Source organism: Schistocerca serialis, chromosome 8 (assembly GCF_023864345.2).
Source record: "Schistocerca serialis cubense isolate TAMUIC-IGC-003099 chromosome 8, iqSchSeri2.2, whole genome shotgun sequence".
NCBI lineage: Eukaryota > Metazoa > Arthropoda > Insecta > Orthoptera > Acrididae > Schistocerca > Schistocerca serialis.
In genome coordinates, this window is record NC_064645.1 from 83064227 (window position 1) to 83081843 (window position 17617).

The 17617-nt window shown below is 41.8% G+C and overlaps 1 protein-coding gene across 1 annotated transcript in view; it reads left to right on the top strand.

The window, feature by feature from the left end:
* The window catches only part of LOC126416712 (eukaryotic translation initiation factor 2A), a 167589-nt gene that overhangs the window by 83525 nt on the left and 66447 nt on the right, over positions 1-17617 (top strand). Inside the window, exons 6-8 of the mRNA XM_050084523.1 lie at positions 1692-1780; positions 11568-11718; positions 11808-11978. Of these exons, the coding sequence (XP_049940480.1) occupies positions 1692-1780; positions 11568-11718; positions 11808-11978 (411 nt within the window). The remainder of the gene's footprint in view (positions 1-1691; positions 1781-11567; positions 11719-11807; positions 11979-17617) is intronic.

A 17617-nucleotide genomic window follows, 5' to 3' on the forward strand; every position in this document is an offset into this window, starting at 1 on the left:
CCCTATCCATACAAAAGAAGGTGGCATTACACACTACACAGATGTTACAATGCAGAACTATTTTTGGTAAATACACGAACACACAAGAAAGAACAGTTTCATTATCAAATTTAGCACCACAATTCCTACATATGTTACAGGTCCCTAAACAATAGTTTAAATTATGATTGTCAATTACTAATTAATTACAGAGTGAGTCCTAAAAATGGTACACATAGCTGTTCTCTAGTTGGTGGCAAAGTTATGGCTCACTGGGCCATTGTCCAGTGGTTTTACTTATAGAGGAGCGTATGAATAATTATTGAATTTTATATTTACATTTTGATTTACTCTTATCTAACTGAGCCAAAAAGTAATCTGTTTCACTTTGGGATTGGATGACTGGAAAAGTGATCAAATTGTATGGACCATATTGTGAATGCCCTGTCTACTCCTGTGACTCCCAGTTTCCACCAAATTTGGGTAATTTATGTAATTTTCTAGATTAAACAATGGAAAATCCAGGATGGAATGTAACAATATTATGAAAAGGATAGTTGCTACTCACCATATAGCAGTGATGCTGAGTCGCAGATAGGCACAACAAAAAGTCTGTCACATAATGAGCTTTCGGCCGACAAGGCCTTTGTAACACACACACACACACACACACACACACACACACTTACGCAGACGCAACACATACACGTGATCACAATCGGGCAGCTGAAGCCAGCAAACTAATGTGTTTTCCTAGTAGAAGTAGGCACTTTTGTAATCAGAAAAATAAAAGTTACAAAAATAAAGGAATTGTAGAAAGAAGTGGTGGTAAAAAATAAAAGGTTCTGGACGACAGAAACTTTTAATTATGAGTGAGTTTTGAAATAGGAGGTTAAAAATAAAATATTTACTGAAAAGAGTAAGTGGAGGACTTTCAGAGTAGGTACGTCATTAAATTCAGAATAACGTACTAGCTTTCCCCATTTTACATCCCCATGTTGTTTCCCTGAGTTCTTAATCACAAATATATATTCATAAAAAATGTTTTCAAGTGAGTTAGTTATGTTGTTGTTGTTGTTGTTAGTAATGGAGAAATTATGTAGTGAGCCATAAAACTTTTTGAATTTCTACTTAAATATGTAACTGTTTTATATAATTATCATTCAGAAAATAAGATAATCCCCCCCCCCCCCCCTCACACACACACACACACACACACACACACACACATACACACACACACACATACATTCACACAAGCAAGCACACCTCATGCACACAACTGCCATCTCCGGCAGCTCACACTGGAATTCAGGCCCAAGCTGCCGGAGATGGTAGTCATGCGTGCATCAGGTGTGCTTGCTTCTGTGTGTGTGTGTGTGTGTGTGTGTGTGTGTGTGTGTGTGTGTTTTTCAAGAAGCTCTTAACATGCACAATTACAGTTATTGGACACTTTTAATAAATAATGTTTCTGATACTGTTGACTCCTGGACAACATTGTGGATACCACACAGTTTCTTCTGAAATAAGGCTGGCTTGTAATATGGTGAATCATCAAACAGCTGCACTTCTAAAGACTCATTAGCAGCGTAGTTAACCTGAAAATTATGTAAGCTAAAACATTGTGAATGCAATTATTTTTGTTTTTGTACTTATTAACGGTTCTCCACGTCACACTTCTTCCATATTGTATTTTTCATGTATTTTTCTAGGAAAATCTGGACAACCATCCTTTGGCAGACTATTTCAGTATCCGAAATTTGACAGCAACAGTTCCTTAGCAAACAAGAGCTTCTTCCAGGTAATTTTATTTTCTGGAGATTAATGCGCTTGTTCTTTTTATGGTTTCAGAGAGTGTAGTGAAGATGGTCATCTGTATTACACTGTTAGATAGCTGTTGTGGTTTCTCCATGTGCACGTACATGTAAAGACATGGTGATCTTAATTATACAAAGCTGTGAGCATTATCACATGTAACTAACATTAAAATCTTTTTAAGAATTCAGACTACAATAAAACACACAATTGATGTAAAACGAGTGTTTGGTGAAGCCACAATGTACTCCTCTTTCAGCATGTTGTGGAACTGTCTGGTTTTTTGTGTATTGTGATATATTCCCTAACAGCCAATTCTCTTTAGAGTCTGTTGGCAATTTTTTAAGGAAATGGATGTATTAGTTGCTATGACAACAGACATTTCATTGATTACCTTCTTCATGAAAAAGGTGGCCTATGAGGAAATTATAATTGGTATATCACAAAGAAAGCCTAAAAATATGTAATACGAGGTGCGGCTAGAAAAAAACCGGACTGATGCTGGAAAAAAAAATTTATTTACAATTATTTACAATTTCATGTTATCTCCTTCAATGTACTCTCCTCCTCGGTCTCTACACCGCTCCATACGAATTTTCCACTGTTCATAGCAATGCTGCAGATCATTTTCGGTAAGTCCATACATTACTTCCGTCGCTTTTTCTTTTACTGCTTCAACAGTCTCAAATCTAGTTCCTTTCAAAGCTGACTTGACTTTAGGGAAAAGAAAAAAGTCACAGGGGGCCAAATCAGGTGAGTAGGGTGGATGATCTAAGATGGGAATGTTGTGTTTTGCCAAAAACGTCTTCACTGACAACGCACTGTGAGCTGGGGCATTGTCTTGGTGAAGGATCCATGACTTTTTTCTCCACAAATCGTTCCGTTTTCTCCGTACTCGCTCACGTAGGGTAGCCAGGACGCTAATGTAGTAATGCTGATTCACTGTTTGTCCCTCTGGTACCTAATCAATGTGCACAATCCCTTTGATGTAAAAAAAAACAATCATCATTGCCTTGAATTTCGATTTTGACATTCGTGCTTTTCTTTGTCGTGGAGAACCAGGAGTTTTCCAATGCATCGATTGGCATTTAGTTTCGGGATCGTAAGTAAAAAACCACGATTCATCGCAAGTAATAACATTTTGTAAGAAGGTGGGATCACTTTCAATGTTTTCCAGGATGTCAGAACAAATCATTCTTCGGCGTTCCTTCTGTTCAATTGTGAGACACTTTGGAACCATTTTTGAACACACTTTGTTCATGTTGAAACTTTCATGAAGAATCTGCCTAACACTTTCCTTGTCAACTCCTGTTAACTCAGACACTGCTCTGATTGTTAAACGGCGATCTTGTCGAACAAGTTTACCGATTTTTTCAATTTTTGCATCAGTTTTTGCTGACAATGGTCTGCCAGTGCGAGTGTCATCACTGGTGTCTTCGCGGCCATCTTTAAATCGTTTAAACCACTCAAACACTTGTGTTCGCGATAAACAATCATCGCCGTACACTTGTTGTAACATTACAAACGTTTCACTTGCAGATTTTCCTAGTTTAAAACAAAATTTGATGTTAACACGCTGTTCTTTCTGTACACTCAACATTTTCCGACGCACAGACAAAACGTCAACTACTTAAAACAGACGCCACGGGCAGACTGAGTGCAGGAGGCAGATGAAACTCGAGCAGTAGGTGGAGCGAGAGTCACGTGACAGGCCACACGACTTTCAGCCTTATTGCATTCGTTTTATTGTTTCACCAGTACTAGTCCGGTTTTTTTCTAGCCACATCTCGTATATGCAAACATTGTCTCTTTCCAGTACAGCATCATAAAAGGGCAGAAGGCACAGACAATCTTAATATCCATTATTCTCCTGACAAAATGATTCATTTTAGACTACCCATGATTTGTAATTGTGTAGGACACCCAGTGGTACCAGAAATTAAGCTTCTCATTTGTACAAAGTGGCACTTGAAAACATACTCTGGTATATGACCACCTTCATAGTAATTCAGTATATCGGTGTTACTGTCGGCATTAAAGGGCCTTTACTGTAGCACTGTGTACACAAATATTATTTACACTGACAGACTCTGATCAGAGCAGCAGAGTTACAAGTCTTTACTGTCACATTAGTTGTCGATAGAGAAAGACGGAAAGAGGGTACTGGTAAGTGCAGCAGAGTTAAATTATAAGAGTGAACAGCATTGCAAAAACAAATGAGCTAAGTGTATGTTTACTTTGTGAGTACAAATAAAACTGTAATCCAGATCCAAAGTTGTGTGTGTAGCAAAGCCAGTCAACATGCAGTGTTTTACCAGCAAAGTATGGTTTGTTGGTGGCTGTTTCATACAAGCCTGCGAACTGAAGACATGTTGTTGTGTGGCCGTATTTGTGCCACATCACTAACAGATCCATCCATTTCGGTTGTCGGCAGCGATAACCAGAAGCAGTTGGGCTGTGACAGCTGTGAGCTCTTGCCTCAAAGTATTGTAACCTGATCATATAAGAGTCTTCATAACAGGGTGCAAATGGGTCCATAATTGTCGTACATGTTAGTGAGTCACATATGTGATATTTAGTAAGGAATGCTTTTTCAGCACAATATTTGCTGGTAAATTCAGAAGCAGATTGCACCTTATAAGAGTTACACTGGAGAGGTTTGAAACTGATTAAGTTGTTACAGTTTCAAGAAAGATTTATCATAATTCTTGTCACAATTTTCAGTGTTGTTAAGGACCTCCTTTGTTTAATATTTGGCAACTGTAAGTCATGTAGTGGAAACATGACCATTTCTGTGTAATATTTAAATTTATGTTTTCTATGTGGTTTTGAATGTGAAGTGGTGTCTTGAGCCATAGACAATTGGGCTCCTCCCTCTCCTCCTCCTCCTCCTCCTCCTCCTCCTCCTCCTCCTCCTCATATAGCCACCATCTTTGGTTGTCTCAAATAAATTCAAATGAGATGTATTTTCATGCATAGTAAATTTGGACATGTTGCTAAACAACTATTGATAAATTGCTCTAGGAGTATGATTTGGATACATCTAAGGCAAATATCAGCGTGTATGAGGTGTGGTAAAAAAGTAATGGAAATTTTTTAATTTCACGGGCCTTATACATTTGATTTTCATAACTTTTCTTTAATCTTGTTGGTATACACATTACTGATGTATGTTTACATTTTCAGCTGTTTTGAGTTTTTATTGTTGACAATCAAAAATGATTATAGTTGTTTTTGAGTGCTTGGAGAATTTTTACTTACGAGAAAGATGGATCAAAGAATTTGCATTCAGTTTTGTTTGAAAACTGGAATAAAGTGCAGCACTGCCTTCAAAACATTGATTGTGGCTTTCCGCAACTGTACTATGAGTAAGTCAGGAGTTTACGAGTGATCTAAATGTTTCAGAGAAGGTCGAGAAGATATTGAAGATGACGATGACAATGACTGCACTGGATGCCCTAACATGTCAGTTGCTGATAACAATGTGGAACAAGTAAACAAAGTGTTTCTGGAATATCACCATCAGAGAGGTTGCTAATGATGTCGGCATATCCTTTATCTCATGCCAAGCAATTTTTTCGGTTGTTTTGGGCATGAAAAGTGTAGCAGCAAAGTTTGTTTCAAAATTGTTGAATTTCAACCAAAAACAAAGCTGTGTAAATATTGCCCAGGAATTGCTGATGCATCTCGATAATGCCCCCACTAATGCCTCAATGCATGTTCACGATATTCTGGCAAAAACTTAACAGGTTATGTTGCCTCAGGCACTGTGCTCATTGGTCATGGCCCACTGCAACTTCTTTCCAGTCCCGAGGTTGAAGAGAACTATGAAAGGACGTCATTTTGCCACCATTGATGAGATAAAAACAGAATGGGTGAAGCAGCTGAACGCCATAATGAAAAGTGAGTTCCAGAACTGCTTCCAAGATTGAAAAAAGTGCTGGCACAGTTGTGTTATATCTGAGGGGGATTACTTGAAAGGGGCAGAGTTAATATTGATGAATAACTAAAGATACCCAAAGAAAAAAAGAAAGAAAAGAATAAATAAAGATATTTTAAGAAAAACAATAATTCCCATTACTTTTTGATCACGCCTTGTACAGTGCGGATGGATAGTAGCAATCTCTAAGATATTGTAGCAAAGCTTTCATGTCCTCAAAGTTGGCTGTTAGTGGATAGCAAATCATTTAATGTACCAGTTATTGGCTTTGAAGCTTCTCTTCAGATGAAAACTGCACAAATTCACAGAGTCATTAAAATTATTTTCTTTACAAAGAATTTTAGATTCATAAAGGTAGTTCAGTTTTCCCTCGTACTCATCCTTAATACCTGGTCTTTGCCATGTATTCATTGCTGCACTAACTCAAGGGAGGATAGAACAAACCACTGCCTATGGGTGGTTTTGTAGGTCAAAACATCCTATTACATTGTTATAGGAGAAGGGATATTTGACTGTATGTCATACCACTTTAATACATCGGCATTTATTGTGAACCATAGTAAGAACTTTTTTAGTCAGTCTTGTTGTATCTGTTACATGAGAGGTGTTTGGTAATTTCTTGTATGTTATGTTCCTTAGAATTGTAGGAAACTAGAAGCTTAGTCACAGGTGGACAAATTGTCTACCTATAATAACTATATCCGTGAACAATATTAGTGAAGGATGGATGTTGCTGTCCTGTCTTGTGACTAACCGAAGAATACTTTAATTTTGAATCATTTCTTGTCAATTGGGAATGGTTGACTCTCTCCAAATGAACTTCTTTTGGCACAGTGATAGTGAGTTTTGTAAATGTAAATTATGAAATAAACTTTGTTGTTGTTGTTGTTGTTGTTGTTGTTGTTGTGGTGGTGGTCGTCTTCAGTCCAAAGACTGATTTGATGCAGCTCTCCATATTAGTCTAACCTGTGCAAGCCTCTTCATCTCTGCAACCTACTTCCTTCTGAATCTGTTTACTATATTCAGGTCTTTGTCTCCCTCTATGATTTTTACACCCCACGCTTCCCTTCAATACTAAACTGGTGATCCGTTGATGTCTCAGCATGCGTCTTATTAATTGATCCCTTCTCTTAGTCATATTGTGCCATAAACGTGTTTTCTCCTCAATTGTGCTCAGTATCTCCTTATTAGTTACTTCAGCATTTGTATGCAGCACCTCATTTCAAAAGCTTATATTCTCTTCATGTCTAAACTGTTTATTGTCCACAATCCAGACAAATACCTTCAGAAAAATCTTATTAACACTTGACTCTATATTCAGTGTTAACACTCTTCTCTCCTTTACAAACGCTTTTCTTATCATTGCCAGTCTACATTTTATATCCTCTCTACTTTGGCCATCATCAGTTATTTTACAAAACTCGTCTACTACATCTCATTTCCTGTTCTAATTCCCCCAGCATGACCTGATTTAGCTAGACTACATTCTGTTATCATTGTTTTGCTTATGTTGATGCCCATTTTACATCCTCTTCTCAAGACACTGTCCATTCCATTAAAATGTCCTTCCAAGTCCTTTGCTGCCTCTCACAGAACTATGACGTCATTGGCAGACCTCAAAGTTTTTATTTTTATTCTCCCTGAACTTTAATTCTTTCTCCATATTTTTCTTTGGATTCCTTTACTGTTTGCTAAATGTGCAGATTGAATAACACTATGGGTGGGCTAGAACCCTGTCTCACTACCTTCTCAACCACTGCTTTCCTTTCATGCCCCTTGACTCCAACAGCTATAGAAAATGAAATGGCCAACCATTCTTATTCATCTGTGTGAGGAAGGTAACTCTTTTGCAAACAAATTTCAAGAGAAGATGTGTGTACCAGAAAACTCCTCAGAAGTACTGTTACCTTTCAAGCACAAACCCCAAAACTTTCTGTTGGCAGCCCTCAAAACTAAATGATAAATGAATCAGACTCTTTTTTGTAGGTGTCCAAATAAAAGTTGCACATTACAAATAGGCTGTTCTGTATAAATATATTCCAGCAACACAATGTATGTTGTGTTTTTAATTTTCGCACTTAATATGCTAAATAGATATTACAGCGTATTAAATTTGTGAAGTTTGTGTGTTTACTAGCACAGTAATTCATATGTAGAGAATTTTCTAAGTCAAGACCTTTTCAGTATTTGATTATCTTTTACATCTTCTGTATGTATTTTCTATCGTTCTGTTTGATCCATGCTTTGGACATACTTGACTTTTACTCTCCCCCCCCCCCCCCCCCCATCTCTCTCTCTCTCTCTCTCTCTCTGTGTGTGTGTGTGTGTGTGTGTGTGTGTGTGTGTGTGTGTGTGCGTGCGTGCGTGCGTGTTCTGCCTTCTCTTTTTTTAAAGCATTCTCAATGTAAGATCATCCTTACTATACAGTTAGTCATTGTCAAACTATTTTTTCTTTTTTTATAATCATAAATTGTAAAACATGGGATAACATATAATGCTATTGTGCATGTTCTGCATTCTTGTCTGGTTTCTTGCAGTACTTTTTGTTTCAAGCAAATTACACACAGGCAAACTGGCATATCTGTCTTTGAGTGTTCATTCTCAACAATATTTGGAATATGCCTCCCAGTAAATAATAGGCAATTTTTATCATTGACTGTCTTTTCTGCTGGATTTTACTCTTGTGTGACATAAGCTTGAACAAGTTTTCACCAGATGCAGATGAAACTTTTTTCATGTTGTTACTACCTCATAAAAAGCATGACCATTAAAAATGCACAGGTCCAATGTGTGGAAAATGAATTTCTTGTACCACCTCAGTCTTCTTTACTGATTCGGCAAACTCAGTTGCTTGTCAGTGCCTCATACTCTAATTGTAAATCTACAACACAGTACAGTTTCTTGGTTATCTGACCAGTCTTTCTGTTAGTTTTTCCCCATCTTAAACTATTATGAGATATTCCAGATTGTCAAGTTTCACACTTCACTTTTATTGCCCCACTTCATGGCAAGCATTATATCAGTGGACATAAACTTGGTTTCTTCTTCCAGAATGAGATTTTCACTTTGCGGCGGAGTGTGCACTGATATGAAACTTCCTGGCAGATTAAAACTGTGTGCCGGACTGAAACTCAAACTCGGGACCTTTGCCTTTCGCGGGCAAGTGCTCTCTTGCTTCAGTTCTTTCTTCTTGCTTCAGTTTGTGCTGTAGTTTTGGCATCTTGTGCCTGTTCTTGAGAACATCATGAAAAGTGGTTATCCCACAACACTCTCACTTTTCCCCAGTTTGTGGAAGCCAGATTTTGTTTTGCACCTGTCTACACAATTTTGCGGGCAAGTGCTCTACCAAATGAGTTACCCAAGGACAACTGACGACCCATTCTCACAGTTTCACTTCTGCCAGTTCATCTCCTCCTACCTTCCTAACTGCGCAGAAGCTCTCCTGTGAACCTTACAAGACTAGCACTTCTGGAAAAAAGGGTATTATGGAGACATGGGTTAGCCACTGCCTAGGGGATGTTTCCAGAATGAAATTTTTTCTTTTTATCCTTTCTTCCAGAAGCACCAATCTTGCTAGGTTCACAGGAGAGCTTCTGTGAAGTTTGAAAGGTAGGAGACGAAGTTACTGGCGGAAGTGAAACTGTGAAGATGGGTTATCAGTCATGCGTGGATAGCTCAGCTGGTAGAGCACTTCCCTGCGAAAGGCTAAGGTCCTGAGTTTGAGTCTCAGTCTGCCACACAGTTTTAATCTGCCAGGAAGTTTCATACCAGCACACACTCTGTGGCTGGGTGAAAATTTCATTATGGAATGCTTCTGTTATTGAATAACCTGTCCCTGTCACTGGCAGAGTTGTAGCTGAAGTTAAGCATTCTCAGAATTAACTGAAAAAACTGTCTCTGGACATATTTTTACCAAGCGAGGTGGTGCAGTGGTTAGCACACTGGACTTGCATTAGTGAGGATGGCAGTTCGAGTTGGTGTCTGACCATTCTGATTTAGGTTTTCCATGATTCCCTAAATCGCTTCAGGCAAATGTCGGCATGGTTCTCTGAAAGGACAAGGCTGACTTCCTTCCCCAGCATTCCCTAATCCGATGGGACCAATGAACTCAATGTTTGGTCCCCTTCCCCAAACAAACCAACCAACATAGTTTAGCTGAAAACTGAAATATCCAGAAGTATGTCTTTGCACCAATAGTCACTAATTTTCAGCCTTTTCATGTGTGTCATGTCACAAGAAAACAAATAGTAATGATGGAATACAGTTCTTCCAATCTCCTTTCCTTCCATCATGTTAATCCAGCCTTTGACTAATATTCAAAACGTCCTGGATCACAGGTTCGAACCCAGTCACAGCTTAAATTTTGAATAAAAATCATCAGCAGTGGCAGTTGAAGACTACTAGCATAAGAAGTCACCCTCGCTCAGACCATGGCCTTGTCAAAGTAGCTAGAGGAACATATAGTGATTCAGGGCACTCACTTGTCCTTGTGTTAGAAAACTGCCCCAAAAAGGCAGATGAATCAGCAATGATCAACAGCATGACAATGGAACCCACTACATTAAAGACACGTAGTGTGTATCCACAGGGGATGTGGCCTGTAATTGAAAAAGTGTCATGATTATCTTTCCATTGGCAAGAGATACCAAATTGGTCCCCCATTCGGATTTCCACGAGGCGACTGACAAAGGGGAGCTGAACTTGAGGAAAAGATGGAATAAGCGACAAAGGGATAACATTCTATGAATTGGCTAGAAAATCCAAAAAGGAAAATGCAAAAGCTCATTTTAGATAGAGTGGGGGTCAGTGACGAGTTAAAAAAAAAAAAAATTAATTCTGCTCAATTGAATATAGGGTAATATCAACAGCAACAGAAAATAGTATCATGGGAACAGGCTTTGTACCATTAGGGAAGTAGGCCAGAAAGTGAGCCACTAATTTCATGCTAAACTTCAGTCATCTTAGTATTGCTTGATAATTCATTACTGAAATAAGAAGAGAGCAAGGACATACTTCTGATATCAATTATAATGAGGAATTAGTCTGTCAAAGCCAAGCTTTGGATTTCTGACTGTTTTGCTTGTGCATATGTTTGTCTTTCTTAAACAATGGAAAATCTGGGATGGTCTGTAACAGTGTAATGAAAAGTATAGTTGCTACTCACCATTTAGCAGAGATGCTGAGTCGCAGTAAGGCACAACAAAAAGACTGTCAGAAAAATGGCTTGCGGCCAGCAAGGCCTTTGTCAAAATAGCCAACATACATACATGCACACACTCTTGCAAATGCAACTCACACCCACATGACCACAGTCTCTGGCATCTGGAGCCAGACTCTGGGCAGAGTCTAGTTCCAGCTGCCAGCGACTGTGGTCGTGTATGTGTGAGTTGTGTTTGTGTGAGTGTGTGCATGTTTGTACTGACAAAGGCCTTGTTGGCTGAAAGTTAACTTTCTAAGTCTTTTCGTTGTGCCTTTCTGTGACTCAGCGTCTCCACTATATGGTGAGTAGCAACTATCCTTTTCATAATATTGTTTGTATATTTTCATAGAGACAGTAAATTACTTCTTTCACACAATTTGTTTTCAGAAACAGAATTTCCTTTGTGTGTCTTGAAGTTTTCTCAGTATTATTCCCAGAGGTTTTGGGATTGCAGCCAGATGATGTCGACATCTTGCCATGATATTTTGTGTGACAACCATTCCCAAAACTTCATGGAAGAATTTTCTTTATTTTGAGACACTGATTTGATGGAAAAATTAATAAGAAATATGTTTTGTAGAAAATTTGTTATGTCGTATTTGTGTAATTATGTAACAAACTCTTACATTTCAGGCTGATAAAGTTGAAATGATGTGGAATAAGAAAGGAAATGGTGTGCTGCTAATGACAAGTACAGAGATTGACAAATCAGGATCCTCATATTATGGAAAACAAGCTCTTCATTTTATCAGCACTAAAGGCGAAACTGCGATGGTTTTGCTTAGTGAGTTTTCCATTTGTGTGTTTGCTTTTGAGATCTTTCATACCTTCGTATATGCAGCATCATTTACTGCTTTCAACTTTTTTTTATAGGTAAAGAAGGTCCAATTTACAGTGTTGAGTGGAGTCCGAAGGGCAATGAATTCTGTGTTATTTATGGTTTTGTTCCTGCGAAAGCTACTTTATATAATATCAAATGTGAACCAGTATTTGATTTTGGCACAGGACCTCGTAATTGTGTGCATTACAATCCTCATGGGAATAATATCCTTTTTACTGCAATTTGTCTTTGTTTATTGTGTTTTGAATTGCATTATGACAACATATTTAACTTGTGGTTGTATTTAACACTTAGTTATAGACTTTGTATAAAAATGAACACGTAGTCAAATTCATTGTGTGTATTAACTATGTCTAAATTCAGGCAAGAGTAGTGTTTTACTACTTGCTGATTATGCTGAATATTCAAGGGCTGCTATTTGATGCATGCATCCAATGTTTTGTCATTCCTTTGTTTGCAATGTACTTGTAAAAAACTGTTCCAACATCTGAGTGATCTGTGGCTTACCTTTGATTCATTAGTCAGTTGAAGACATTTGAACCTGCTAGCTGTTTTCCAACCTTGGTCTCCCTCTACAATATTTGGAGGGCTTACGGAAGAATTGCAACTGTTTTTAAATCTAATATGCCAACAAACATTTAAAAAAGCTGTTCTCAGTCAGTGTGTTCTTTCAATACTAGCATATGGAATTGACTTTTAACTGGTTTTTCAAAATAAAACGACGAATAACTCAGAGTTATGGGAAGGTTACTGCTAGGTACCACTTAGAAAGGTCAGAAAAGAAGTGAAGATGTAAGAGCAATAACAGGCATTCAGGATATTGTCGATATGGTAAAAGCTCTAAAATGGAAATGTGCAGGACATATCGCATTAACAAACAATGGAAGATGGAGGATCGCAGTACCTCAATAGGTATGGGAAAGGGGAGAGGGGGGGGGGGGGGGCTGGCAAAGCTTATAGGTGACAAGTGTAGTGGGTGGTGGTGGGATCACTCATGGAAAAATTCTTGTGGTAGTTGGTGTTAGAGCTGCATCTTTTTTAGATTGAAGTCACTGTTAGGTATACTTGCTTAAAGGAAGTCCCTCTAACTAAGGGCTCACCTTCAGAGGACATCATGTTTCCAAGTAGAGAAGAAATTAGCATATTTCATCAAGATATAAGAGGTATTAGAGATAAATTTAGTGAATTCCTCATAGAAGTTGATTCTGAAATTATTGGTATATCGGAGCACCACTTAAATAATTGGACAATTCAGAGGGTTCCTTTACCAGGATACAGATTAACTGGCAGGGAGTTCCATGCGGGGTGGGGGAGTGGCTATGTATGTAAAAAAACAGTATTCCATTTGAGTCCATAGACGTATCATGGCACTGCACTGAACAGATATTTGAATACAGCGAGAAGCACCCCCTGCGGGTTCGGGGGTTAGAATAGGCCCGCGGTATTCCTGCCTGTTGTAAGAGGTGACTAAAAGCAGTCTCAAACGTTTTGGCCTGTATGTGATGGTCCCCTCTCGGGTTTGACCTCCATATTCCCAAATTCTTCCGAATGGGGAGCCAATTGGGGAAGGGAGCCTTACATGGTTCATTATGTCCATCATGCATTGAGACCTTTAGCCAGCTTTCTCATGGTTGCATTGCCATCCCATTCGTTCTCCATCTCTTGGGCGAGGATACATTCCTGGGTGCGATTTCCACCATGCATTGTGCATTGTTGCTTTTTGCGGAGACGTTGACCACGGACTTCCTTGCACCTAATATCCAGCATGGTAGCTAGTTCATTGTGATGAGGCCACCATGTACACTGTTGGTTGTAGCCCCCTGACAACACAGGGATCGCTCTGCTGATGTCTGCGCCGTTAACTCCCCACGTATGCCAGGGAGTAGATGCCTATCTCCCTGGGGCACCGGGACTCCCGGAAATGGCCATCCTGCCAGGTGGCCCTTGCTGAGGCTGCGTGGCGCCCTGGGGAGCGCCCTTGATCAGAGTGGGTGGCATCACGGCGGATGATCTACAATGAAGTGTGGTACATCATCTCTTGCTGGTGGCCAGCTGCCAGCAGTCTACGTTCCCCTCCCTGGCCACACCGTGGGAGGAGCATAAGGCTCAGGATGGCAGTGACACTTATTCGCCCCGGTTCCTAGTTTGTTCGAGAGCTGATGGGGAGTCTTTCATGTCAACGAAGCCTCAATTCTTCGTAGAGCATTTAGAGGACAAGTTTCGAGAGGTGGAGGGCTTGTCCAAAATTCGCTCCGGGGCAGGATTGATAAAAACGGCATCCTCTGCCCAGTCAAAAAGGTTACTTGCTTGTGACGAGTTGGGGGATGTTTCAGTTACCATCACACCCCATAAGAGTTTAAATATGTTTCAGGGTATTATTTTCCATAGGGACCTTCGTTTTCAGTCTGATGATGAGCTGCGCACTAATTTAGAGCGTCGAGGTGTTCATTTCGGCCGGCGTGTTCATCGGGGTCCGAAGGATAATCAGACTGCTACCGGTGCCTTCATCTTGGCCTTCGAGGGTGATACATTACTGGAAAAGGTCAAGGTGATGGTCTACCGCTGTGATGTCAAGCCCTACAAGACCCTGGACAGACTGACATATACTGAGGCTAAGAGGAAAAATGAACAATTCCATCCTGTGCGAATGACTTCCTCATATGCCCCCGCTACGACAACCGTTATAGCCCCATCAGTTCAGCGCATTCCAGTTGGCTCACAAAGCCGTACAACTCCACCTGCCCCCTTGCCCATGGGGGGCACTACCCACCCTGTTGCTCCTGCGCCACCTGCCTCTGGAGCAACACCCCCCCCCCCCCCCTTCCCTCCCCCCTCCCCACCCATTGGGGACATCTGTCCCCGCTTCTAAGCCGGAGAAGTCTCCAACTTCTTCAGCTCCTCTTGCTTGCAAGGGTTCACTTGGGTCCCTCCCTTCCCAGATTTCCACAAATGGGAAGGATGACGCCCGACAGTGGCATAATTGCCTTAAGCAGCTGGTCATAGGACTTTGCGATCCTCCTCCGTCCCAGAGACTGAATCAGTGAAGCCTTCCCAGCCAGTGAAACCCAAGGAGCAGCGAGAAAAGTCCAAGAAGAAGACCTCTAAGACAAAGGAACTTACGGTGGCACCCACCCCACCAAAACCTACAAGCTCTGTGTATGAGGGCAAGGTAGAGATTCTGGCGTCTGCTGAGTTCCTAGATCTCGCCGGACTCTCGGACGCAATGGATGTCACTCACACATGTACTCAATCGGTGGCAGCAGGTGACCCAGCAGCGTAATCTGCCTCCTCGGTCCCTTCACGACTTTCTCGGTCATGGACAATGTTATCTTCCAGTAGAACTGCAGCAGTTTTTTCCACCATCTTGCTGAGCTCCGACAACTTCTGAGCCTTCACTCTTTCCTCTGCATTGCTCTTCAGGAAACTTGGTTTCCGGCAATGCGAACCCCCGCCCTCCGTGGCTATTGGGGTTATTATAAGAACCGGGCAGCTTATGAGAGGGTATCTGGTGGCATCTGCATATACGTCCTTCACTCCCTTTACAGCAGGTCTGTCTCTCTACAAACACCTTTAGAGGCTGTCACTGTTCCGGTCTGTATGCCTCAGGTTGTTACTGTCCGCAGTCTCTATCTTCCAATGGATGGTGATGTCCCGCTGCATGTCCTGGCTGCGCTGATAGGACAATTGCCGCCACCTTTTCTGTTACTGGGTGACTTCAACACCCGTAACCCTCTGTGGGGTGGATCAGTGGCAACAGGCCGAAGCAGCATCGTTGAGCAAGTATTGGCACAGCTTGACCTTTCTCTTTTAAATAACTGGTGCCTTCACACACATCAGTGTGGCGCATAGCACATACTCAGCCATCGACCTTTCGATCTGCAGCCCTAGCCTATTACCATCTGTCCAATCGAGTTTGCATGATGACTTGTGCAGTAGTGACCACTTTCCGATCTTCCTGTCACTGCCAAAGTGTCACTCTTCTGGGCGCCCCTGCAGATGGGCTATGAATATGGCTGACTAGGACTTGTTCACCTCCATTGCCACTATTGAGTCTCTTTCCAATGATGCTATTGATGCGGTGGTTCACTCGATCACCAACGGCATCGTTACTGCTGCAGAATCTCCCATTCCCTGTTCTTATGGGTCCCCTCGGTGGAGGACTGTGCCTTGGTGGTCGCCCAAGATCGCTGAGGCGATTAAAGATTGCAGGCGGGCACTCCAGCGTCACAAGCGGCATCCCTCATTGTAACACCTCGTCGCCTTTAAATGGCTCTGTGTGTGAACCCGCCGCCTCATTTGCCAACGCGAGCAGGAGTGCTGGGAAAGGTATGTCTCCACCATTGGCCACTGTACCTCTCCATCACAGGTTTGGGCAAAGATTAGGCGACTCTATGGTTATCGGAAGCCTGTCAGCATACTTGCACTTTCACTGAATGGAGCAGTCTGCACTGACTCCAACACAATTGCAAACTGCTTAGCGGAGCATTTTGCTCAGACTTCCGCTTCTGTGAATTACCCACTGGCCTTCCGCTCCCTGAAAGAGCAGTTTGAACATCGGAGCTTTTCATTTCACACGCGCACCCTGAATCGTACAATGCTCCGTTCAGTGAGTGGGAATTCCAAAATGCCCTAGCCGCTTGCCTGATATGGCATCCACTGTCAGATGCTCAAACACCTCTCGGTGGACTGCTAGCGACGCCTCCTAAACCTTTTCAACCGTATCTGAGTTGAGGGTGAGTTCCCGTCGCAATGGCGGTAAAGTATCGTAATCCCCGTGTTGAAACCTGGCAAGAACCCACTGGAGGTGGACAGCTACTGCCCCATTAGCCTCACCAACGTTCTTTGCAAGTTGCTCGAACGCATGGTGAGCCGGAGGTTGAGTTGGCTACTTGGGTCTTGGGGGCCTTGTGGCTTCGTCTCAGTGTGGGTTCCATATGGGGCCGCTCTGCCATCAATAATCTGGTGTGCCTGGAGTCTGCCATCTGTACGGCCTTTGCCTGCCATCAGCATCTGGTCGCCGTCTTTTGACATGCGGAAGGCATACCGTACGACATGGCAACATCGCATCCTCTCTACACTTCAAGGTTGGGGTCTTCGGGGTCTCCTCCCGATTTTCATACAAAATTTTCAGTCGCTTCGTTCCTCCTGTGTGCAAGTTGCGGCCTCCATAGTTCCTCCAGAGTTCAGGAGAATGGGATACCGCAAGGATCTCTCTTAAGTTTCTGCCTCTTTTTGATTGCAATTAATGGGCTCGCTGCAGTGGTGGGAACGTCTGTCTCAGCTTCCTTGTATGCTGACGACTTCTGCCTATACTAAAGCTCCACTGGCATTGCAGCTGCTGAACAGCAGCTGCAGGGCACTATCCAAAAGGCGCAGTCTTGGGCTGTAGCGTATGGCTTCCAGTTTTCGTTTGCCAAAACCTGTGTTATGCATTTCTGCCAGCGACACACTGTTCACCGTGAGCCACGGATTTATCTTGACGGCGAACCTCTTGCTGTGGTGGAGACTCATTGGCTTTTGGGATTGGTTGTCGATACCCGGTTGACTTGGTTGCCTCATATTCGGCAGCTTAAACAAACATGCTGGTGGCATCTTAACGCTCTTCGTTGCTTGAGTCACACCAGCTGGGGTGCCGATCAGTTACCCTTCTACGGCTGTACCAGGCATTAATTCAGTCCCATCTAGATTGTGGGAGCGTGGCTTATGGTTTGGCATCCCCTTCCGCATTGCGGTTGCTCAACTCCATCCTTCACAGCCGTGAGAATAGCATACTTGCGGAGGCAGATGTCCTTCCATTGCAGTTCTGGCGTCAATGATTACTGGCCGCTTATGCTACACATGT